This window comes from Benincasa hispida, chromosome 9 (genome assembly GCF_027475165.1).
Source record: "Benincasa hispida cultivar pf3 chromosome 9, pf3_genome.v1.1, whole genome shotgun sequence".
NCBI classification, from domain to species: domain Eukaryota; kingdom Viridiplantae; phylum Streptophyta; class Magnoliopsida; order Cucurbitales; family Cucurbitaceae; genus Benincasa; species Benincasa hispida.
In genome coordinates this window covers 73950157-73959027 of record NC_143486.1, presented here as the reverse complement: position 1 = coordinate 73959027, position 8871 = coordinate 73950157, and the positions used below count along the sequence as shown (strand labels likewise).

Here is an 8871-nt window from a genome sequence, read left to right as displayed (position 1 = left end):
ATGGCACTATCATGCAAGGTTTATTGCAGTGGGGGTTTCTCTTGAACAGTTTGACAAAGATGTCACTCCAGAATATATTCATTGATATAATAATATCACAATGCGCTACGTCACTCATCCGGGAGCAGCTATGGGTCATCTGGTAAATGAATGAATATTATCTAATTTTTTTAATTTAAATTTATTTTAAATATTGTCTAATTGTTTTATAATTCACAGAGATCGAACAACAGTAGACTCCGTGAGGTTGCGAATGATCCGAACCAGGTTCTTGCTATATGTAGTGACAACCAAAGCTATATGGAGGAAATTCATTATATGTACGATATACCTATTGTTTCTCCACCAGCTCCTAGACGTAGAGAACCTGTTCGGGAAGAGGATGAGTTTGATGAGGTTGCACATAATGCGGAAGAGTTGCCCCTATGACGCAGACGCAGAGTCAAACTGATTATGTTAGTCCGATGATGATTATGCCAGTATTTGGTTCAGGACATTATGACTCAGAGGCTGGTCCTTCGTCTTCATACATGCATGGACATGGTTAGGGTCGTGGAGAGCATAATGAATATTTATATTATGAAGCGCCTGCAGAGGTACTAGAGCAATATCAAAAAGAACCCGAGCAACCTCAAGTTCGAAGTCGACAATGACAACCAGCTCGAAATTGACGACGTCCGCCTTGTGGGACACATTGATTTTTGTAATTATTTTTATATAAATGAGATATTTAATTTACATTTTTTTATTTTTATGAGTTATTATATTTTTAATTTATTATTTTTAGATTTTAAATAAAATAATAATAAAATAATAAATATTTTTAGATTTTTTTTTTATAAAATGAAAAATTAAAAAAAAAAAAAAAAAGAAGAAGAAGAAGAAAGGATTAGAAAGAAGAAGGTGGAATGTGTAATAATTAAAAAGGAAAAAAAAGGAAAATTTGTACGGTATTCTCGCTCTCGCTGTCTCTCATAATCTCGCTCTCGAATTTGATTGGGAAGTTCAGTGGCAAAAAGAAGGAGATTCATTAACTCGTTATTTAGTAAGATTTGCTGAGATGACAGAATCCGTTTGAAAACAACAATATTTTCCTAAAAAAAAAAAAAAAAAGAAGGTCAAGGGTTCAAAATTCAACCTATCTAAGTCAAATTTTCAACCCTCGACTTATTTAAAACAACAATATTTTTACAAATAGTTTGAAAACAACAATATTTTCCTAAATAATTTCTAAAAGTACAATATCCTTTTAATTTTCCCAAAAAAAAATAGAGAAAGGAGGGAAGTGACAAGAGGAGAAAGGAGATTTCTTTTTTTTTCCTTGCACAATTAACGAGGTAGACTAATAAAATACTTGTATACATATACATATATATATACGGCTTTGATTGTTATTACTTCTGCAGGAGCTACGACGTCATTCCTTGCGGCAACCACGGGAATATTACAGAACGATCTAAAGAGGGTCATAGCTTATTCAACTTGCAGTCAATTAGGCTATATGATCTTTGCTTGCGGCATCTCTAACTATTCGGTTAGCGTCTTTCACTTAATGAATCACGCGTTTTTCAAAGCATTACTATTCCTGAGTGCAGGTTCGGTGATTCATGCCATGTCGGATGAGCAAGATATGCGGAAGATGAGGGGGCTTGCCTCCTCGTTCCATGTTCATGGGCAGCTTATCTCTAATTGGATTTCCTTTTCCAAAAAAAAAAAAAAGAAAAAAAAAACTCCCTAAATCTCTCAACCAATCAAACTCCAACTTGAATTCAAATCTCTAAACCACTTATCACATATTTTAAACCCAAAATAAGATTTTTTAAAAAAATCAACAACAAAATTCTCAATTATCCCAAAATAAAATAAATTGATTTTACCTTAAAATTTTTGGGACTTCACAGTAATGGTCATTATTTTAATATATGTAGAACATTCGTATTCTGTGCGTAACATATCACCTTAATTTCAATTTTTAAGATGTTATTTTCGCTTTTAAAACTTGTGTACTAATTGGTTTAAAAAGAACATAGTAGAAAAATTGGAAAAAGAAAAACAAAACAAAACAAAAACACTGTAAACTGTAAACGAAAGTCATAATTTCTGTTGTTTAATTTCTGTTCGTTGTCACGAAGCCGCGAGATTGGACCCGAACTTTCGGTGGGCTTCCGCCATAGCTATTGAAGCGACGTATTCAAAGATTCGGCGAAGAACTCCTTATTTTCGACCATTCCCCGTTGTCTGAAACTCCAATTTCACTCTCTCCAAGGAAATATCCCACGAAATTCTTTCGGGAAAATGCAATCCAAAGACTCGAATTCCCCAGAATTCCCTATCCCTTCGCCTAAGTTCCATACTCCGACCAATTTCCCGCCGCCGACTCATCGCCCTACTCCGGCGGCCAGCATTCCGTCCAACAACCGTTCTAGTCAATCCATAATCCTCTCACCGGTCCCTCAGCCTCAAAGAGTCTCTGTCGTCTCTCCCCCTTACCATTTCCAAGTCCCTTCCAAAAGAATCCATTCTCCCGATGATATATGCCACTTCCACGATTCCGATTCCGGAAGAAATTTTCTCGGTTTCATCGTCGCTCTTTCCGAATCAACTCGAGGCCGGAAAATTTCCGATCCTTGCTACCAATCCAACACCGTTAATTCCATCGTCTCTATTCTCGATACTCTGATTCGATGGATCGACGATATACCACCGGCGCATATGGCGTCTCGATATGGAAACCTTTCTTATCGGACATGGCATGCGCGGATGGTGGAAAACAGCGATTCTCTTATGCTTCGATTTCTCCCCGAGGACCTTCATTCAGCCACCGTTGAGACTGTGCCCTATTTCACTGATAGCTTCGGGAATTCGAGCCGAATAGACTATGGTACTGGGCACGAGACAAACTTCGCCGCCTGGTTGTATTGCTTGGCGAAATTGGGGACAATTAAAGAGGAGGATTACCCTGCTGTTGTCGTTAGGGTTTTCGTGAAGTATCTTGAGTTAATGAGGAAATTGCAATTGGTTTATTGTTTGGAGCCTGCGGGTTCCCATGGTGTTTGGGGCCTTGATGATTACCAGTTCCTGTCGTACGTTTTTGGATCGTCACAGTTGATAGACCATAAGTATCTGAAACCTAAATCCATTCACAGTCAGGATATACTAGACAATTTCTCGAATGAGTATATTTACTTCTCCTGTATTTCATTTATAAAGAAGGTGAAGAAGGGTCCATTTTCAGAGCATTCGCCATTGCTTGATGATATTAGTGGGGTGCCTAATTGGAACAAGGTCAATAGTGGGTTGCTGAAGATGTATAAGGTGGAGGTATTAGAGAAAGTTCCCATTATGCAGCATTTTCTCTTTGGATGGCTCATCAAATGGTGTGTATAATAGTTTTTGTTTCCTTTTTGTGTACTAATTAAATGGCTATGTTTGTCTCAAGTTTGTGCCCTCCATATGTTCCTTAGTATATAGAAATTTTGTTTTAGAAAGTTTCTGTAATGCAGGCTTATAATAATGTGAATCTTTTTGGCCATTTCTAGAGGCTATTCAAGTAAATGAAATCTATTTCTTTAGATCAATAACAAGCTTGATGCTCTTGCTTGTGAGTTATGCATTGTTCTCTTTAGAAAGAATAAAGTTTATGTTTATGAACAGTAATGCTTTACTGGCCTGAGCGTTGAGGCAGCTCCCGCTTGTGTTGGCTTTGTATTCATGGGAATCGAAATGGGATTGAACTTGTGTTCTGTTTCAACTTTTCATGGCTTTGCTCATTAACTCATGCTAACATATGAAAGTAAATTACTTGAATGGATTAATATAATGCCCTTCTTTATGGATGGGATGAATTGAAGGTGGTCTATGCAGGCTAAAGCTGAAGCTCCTAAGCGATTTAACTTCAACGAACAGCTTTAGAAACATTATGTAACTCTCTGGTTTCACTGGCATTGGACTGTGCATCTACATTGTATTACCATTTCTACACTGTGCATCATAAGTCATTATACGTTTCTGGGTAAAGACTTTGTTTGGGAGTCCGTCGATTTTCTTGTAGTAACTTGTCTTGATTAGTCTGGTTCCCAGAGTTGGTTGAACTTGTAACCTTATTGGTTCGAATAGTTTAGTTTACTATCTAGCAGATGTGACTGCAAGGATCTATCTGGCTATTTAAGTTTTGCAGAATTGTTCCACTGTTTTCTTAACAATATCTCAAGACATATTTTTTTCACTTTCCCTTCTCATTATCATCCAACGGATTGGATATAGAATTGGCTTTTCTGTTTTCGACCGTAAGCATTTTGCTAGTAGAAAGGGTTCAATTTGAACAGTGAAGGTATAAAAGAGAACTATTGATGATGATGAAATGACATTTGGACTTTGGGTTTGCCAAAGCCAGACATCATTCATAGCCAAGCTCCTCTTGTCCCTTTCCTTTTGACGTTGCATGTCCATAACATCTCCATATAGGAATTAAGATACAGCATCATCAAAGTGCTTGTCATGATTTGTTGACGACACACTCATTTTACACAAGAAGATTCGTATACTGAAAAATTACCTTCACTTTTTCTTCCTTTTCAGGAACTAGATAGAAGAGCTCGATTTTAATTTACAAAGGAATCTTTTCTGATGAATGTAGAAACTTGCTTCTTATTACGTGCTTTCAATATTTGGTTAAGAAGAAGAAATCTCTTTTCATCCTTTGCCTTACTTCTTTTTTGGGCTTTCTTTTCTTGTTTCCAAAATTAGGCCCAATCAAGGAGTCGAAGGGGATCCATGGTTTCACGAGTGAGAAACATTATTATTCTATAGACGTCGTATAAAATGTCACGTCGCTGGGCTCAGGAAAATAATGGAATCAAAAGGACCTGCCTTGTCTGTTTCCCCTCCTCTTTCTTTATTTCTTTCTTTCTGATTAAAGTAGAGAGAAGAGAACCAAACGGACGGTTTATATTTTATAACATTGGTTCAAAGGAGGAGGAAACGGGGTGTGGGTGAGGCTGATGAACGGCGATAATGCTGTGGGGAATGTAATAAATAATGAACTAAATTTGTGTCTTGTCCTTGGGTTTACTTAGTACCATAATTCAGTGTGATTAGGGAAATATACTTGTCTTTTTATGTGCATTTGAGTACCTGAAATTTTGTACCATAAATTTCTCAGAAGTTTCTAATTTCAAGCAATTTTCACTCTTTTATGCTTTTTGTCATAGCCTCCGTTTTCATACGGTTGCCTTTTTACGCCTTTCTCTTCTCAAACTTTATCTTCTCATTCAATTATTGATACGTCAATAAATTCCCTTCCAATTATATCCTACCTTTTGGTAAATGACTCTCTTTTTATTATTATTATCATTTATAAAGCAGGATTACGCGTTATTAGAAGTGAAATGAGGAGTTATTTTGGATTCAAGTGTTGGTAGAGTGGAAAGGAAAAGAAAAGAGTACTGTTTCCTTGTTTTTCATTGGTTAAATTATAAATTTAGTCTCTTTATTAGATATTTTTGAAAATTTAAAGATTAAATAGATTTACTTTAATCTGTTTCTCTTTTCCAAGTTGGTTGAAAGAAGTCAAGTCAAATAGGGTAACCCGGAAGATTTGAACTTTCAAATTACCAGCGTTGAAAAGAAGTCGTATGCATTAATTTACACAAGTTTTTACTGCCTTTCTTGTTCCACCTCCTCCCTCTCCAATCCTTGTCACCGACACCTGTACGTGCCCTTAGTAGGAACTTGAAACTTGAAACTTGAAACTTCTTCCTCCGTTTTCTTCTCTCTCTCTCTCTCTCTCTCTCTCTCACTCTCTCTCTTATATACAGTAAGTAACAGAGTGGTTATTTACTGGCTTCACTGCCTCAGTCACCTCAGTATTAAAAAAAAGTCTCATAAGGAAAAGGAAAGAAAAGTTAATATTTTCTGATATCGATGCCATGCCAGTAAATTTCAAGCATCTTGTTTACTTGTTATTGTTTTTGAAATAATTGTTTGTTAGTTTGTTGCTCATCTCTCTCTTTATCTTTCTACGGATCAGGAGAGAAAGAAAGGTTAAAAAAAAAAAAAAAAGGAAAAACTAAAATAACAGTTGTGTCAATTCTTTGCGTCTTCCTCACAACTATGCAAACACACACTTATCCCGTTTGAGCATCTTCGTTTTTTTAACCTCCGACATACGATTACGTCTCTTTCTCAGTTTCTCTGTTCTCTTACACTTATTGGGTTTTCACCTTTTTGAATTTTTTGCTTCTCTGCTGCGTACTTACTTGCATTCAAGCTCTGGTTAGGTGGGTAGATAGCTCTCCCACTTCTCCCTTCTGCTTTTGGTTTGTGTTTTTGTTCTCCGCCGTTTAAGCCGGTGAGTTTTCTTTTCTTTTTCTTTTCTTTTCTTTTCTTTTTTTTTTTTTCATACTTTTGTTTCTGCATCTTCATTCCTTCACTCACTCGATTTCAATATGGGGAAAGAAAATGTTTTCATTTTTTTTTTCCAAAATTAACAAAAATAACCACTTTGCTCCACTTACCTAGCTTCTTTTTCAGATTTAAATTATGGGGTTTGTGTTCTTTTTTAGATTTTGTCTCCCATACATTGGAGCGTCGCATTTGCTGCGTCCTATTCCTCTGATTTCTGGGTTTTCAGCCACTGAAAATTCTGGGTTTTTTTATTTTAAAAAAAATATTTTTTTTTCTTCACTTGTGATGTTTTGTATTTTACTTTTAAATATTTTGGCTCGAGTTTTGGTGTACCCTTTCTTCTTTTCCACTTTTGAAGTAGTTGATCTGTATGTATGTTAGTCCTTGTCTTTACATAGTTCCCTTGGTTTATGGCATAGATTTGATTTTAGGTCTGAAAACTTATGCTTTCGATGGTTGAATATCTTGGGGATTTTCTGTTTAATTTGGATCTCAAGCAAACCCTTTTCCTCTCATAAGTTACTGATGGTTTGTTTGATGTCTTATGCCTCAAATTTGTATGCGTAATTTGCTCTCTGGGTTACCCTAAATGTTGGACGAAAGGGGGTTCTTTTATCTTCCTGAAGAGCTAATGAGTGCCTTCCGGCAGCAATGAACTGTTTAATTGACTTTTGATTTCTGATTTCTGATTTCTCAAGCGGACTAGAGATGGCAGAGGGAAGTGATTTCAGGCACTGGGACGAGCTAATACCGGACGCTTTGGGGCTAATCTTCAGTAAACTTTCACTCCAAGATAAACTCACCGTTATTCCCAGGGTCTGCAAATCATGGGCCAAAGCAGTGCTCGGACCTTACTGCTGGCAAGAGATTGACATTGAAGAATGGAGCAGTCGAAGGCAGCTCGACAACGTCGATCGAATGCTCCAAATGCTGATAAATCGAAGTGGCGGATCGCTCCGCAAGCTCTGCGTTACTGGTCTTCATAACAGCAACATTTTCTTCTCCATCGCTGATCAGTAAGAAATTTAATTTTTGTGGATGTGGGTGAAATTGATTTTTAATGCCAGAAAAACAAAGGTCTTGGACTTTCTTTTATCTTAACAAATAAAATATACATACTAGCTATGAACATGAACAAGATTTGGTATAACTGCTGATGAAGGCCTTGGTTGGTACTGATTGTGGATTTGGTGTGTTAAATGGACTATTTTGATGTTGGTGTTTTGTTTTGTTTGTATTGCTTTTTCAAGTGCTGGTTCTCTTCAAACATTGCGACTGCCAAGGAGCAATATAAGCGATGCTGTTGCAGAACAAATTGCCGGAAGGCTTTGTGCAGTTACTTTTTTGGATCTAAGCTATTGTGATAAAATCAGTGCCTGTGGTTTAGAGTCCATAGGAAAGAATTGCAAAGCTTTAGTTGGAATGTGTCGTAACTTGCATCCACTACATACAGCAAGTATATCCTCCCCGGATGATGAAGCTTATACTATTGCAGCCACAATGCCGAAACTCAAGCACCTTGAAATGGCTTATCACCCTCTAAGCACCAAAAGTTTACTGACAATACTTTCAAGCTGCCCCAACCTTGAGTTCCTCGATTTGAGAGGGTGTTGGGATGTAAGGCTGGAAGACAAGTTTCTTGCAGAGAAATTCCCAAAACTAACAGTGTTGGGGCCTGTTGTTAGGGACGTCTACGAGAGAAACGAATGGGATGAAGGCTCAGACTACTCGTACATATCAGACGACGACTTGGCATGGGACTTTTCTGCAGATTACTTCGATGATGCTGGTAGTTTCGATGATCCATGGGACAATGAAGGCAGACTAGAGGGACTAGAGTTGAGATTTTATGAAGGAATAGATGAAGATAATGAAGCCTTTGGTTGGCCTCCCTCCCCTTAACTATGGAGAGAGATCTTGTTTTTGGATTTGCGAAATTGTTTGTTCTTTTTTTTTTTCTCCTTCCTATTTGGTATCAACTCGATGCTTTTAGAGCTTATGTGGACTTTGTAAATTCTCTAATAGAAATTGAAGTGTGAGTTTTTTTTTTCCTCTCTCTTACAAATGGATGAATTCTAAGTTTGTGAGTCTGCCATCGTCTGCCCTCCTTCAAAGTTTAGAGTAGAAAATATAAAAATTTTGATTGGTTTGTGTCAACGTATTACTCAAACAAAGTAGTAGAAAGTTGGGTGTTTGCGGCAGAAGAATTGTCATTGTCCTGCCTTTCCATCTTTAAAAAGGAACCATCTTCCATTTCGAAAGACTAAATGCAAAAATTAAATTTTGTTAGGAGTTTTTTTGTTTTTTTTTAGTTCTTTTGTTTTTAGATTTTGAAAATTAAGTTTATAAATACTCATCTCACCTCTAAATTTAATAAATGGTTTAAGAATTCAACTCTTTTACTTAAAAATAAAAGAAAGATGAGACTGATAATAAGAAATTGAGAAGAAAATAAGTTTGATTTTC

General features: G+C 36.7%; 2 protein-coding genes across 6 annotated transcripts; both read left to right on the top strand.

Annotated features, from left to right (window-relative positions):
- Nucleotides 1–1986: 1986 nt before the first annotated feature.
- LOC150034069 (phosphotyrosyl phosphatase activator (PTPA) family protein) lies at nt 1987–5193 on the top strand. Of its 2 annotated transcripts, none has more exons than XM_090318160.1 (2): nt 1987–3377; nt 4747–5193. In XM_090318160.1, the coding sequence occupies exons 1-2, from the start codon at nt 2296–2298 to the stop codon at nt 4787–4789; spliced, it is 1125 nt and encodes a 374-aa protein (XP_090174286.1). In that variant the 5' UTR covers nt 1987–2295; the 3' UTR covers nt 4790–5193. The 2 variants fall into 2 exon arrangements, with proteins under 2 accessions (XP_090174286.1, XP_090174287.1); XM_090318161.1 differs by lacking the exon at nt 4747–5193 and adding an exon at nt 4579–4600.
- Nucleotides 5194–5724: 531 nt separating this feature from the next.
- On the top strand, nt 5725–8455 carry FBW2 (F-BOX WITH WD-40 2). Of its 4 annotated transcripts, none has more exons than XM_039042059.2 (3): nt 5725–6349; nt 7104–7421; nt 7656–8455. In XM_039042059.2, the coding sequence occupies exons 2-3, from the start codon at nt 7114–7116 to the stop codon at nt 8305–8307; spliced, it is 960 nt and encodes a 319-aa protein (XP_038897987.1). In that variant the 5' UTR covers nt 5725–6349; nt 7104–7113; the 3' UTR covers nt 8308–8455. The 4 variants fall into 4 exon arrangements, with proteins under 4 accessions (XP_038897987.1, XP_090174289.1, XP_090174288.1 ...); XM_090318163.1 differs by having other exon boundaries at nt 5762–5815; XM_090318162.1 differs by having other exon boundaries at nt 5776–5933.
- The last annotated feature ends 416 nt before the right edge of the window (nt 8456–8871 follow it).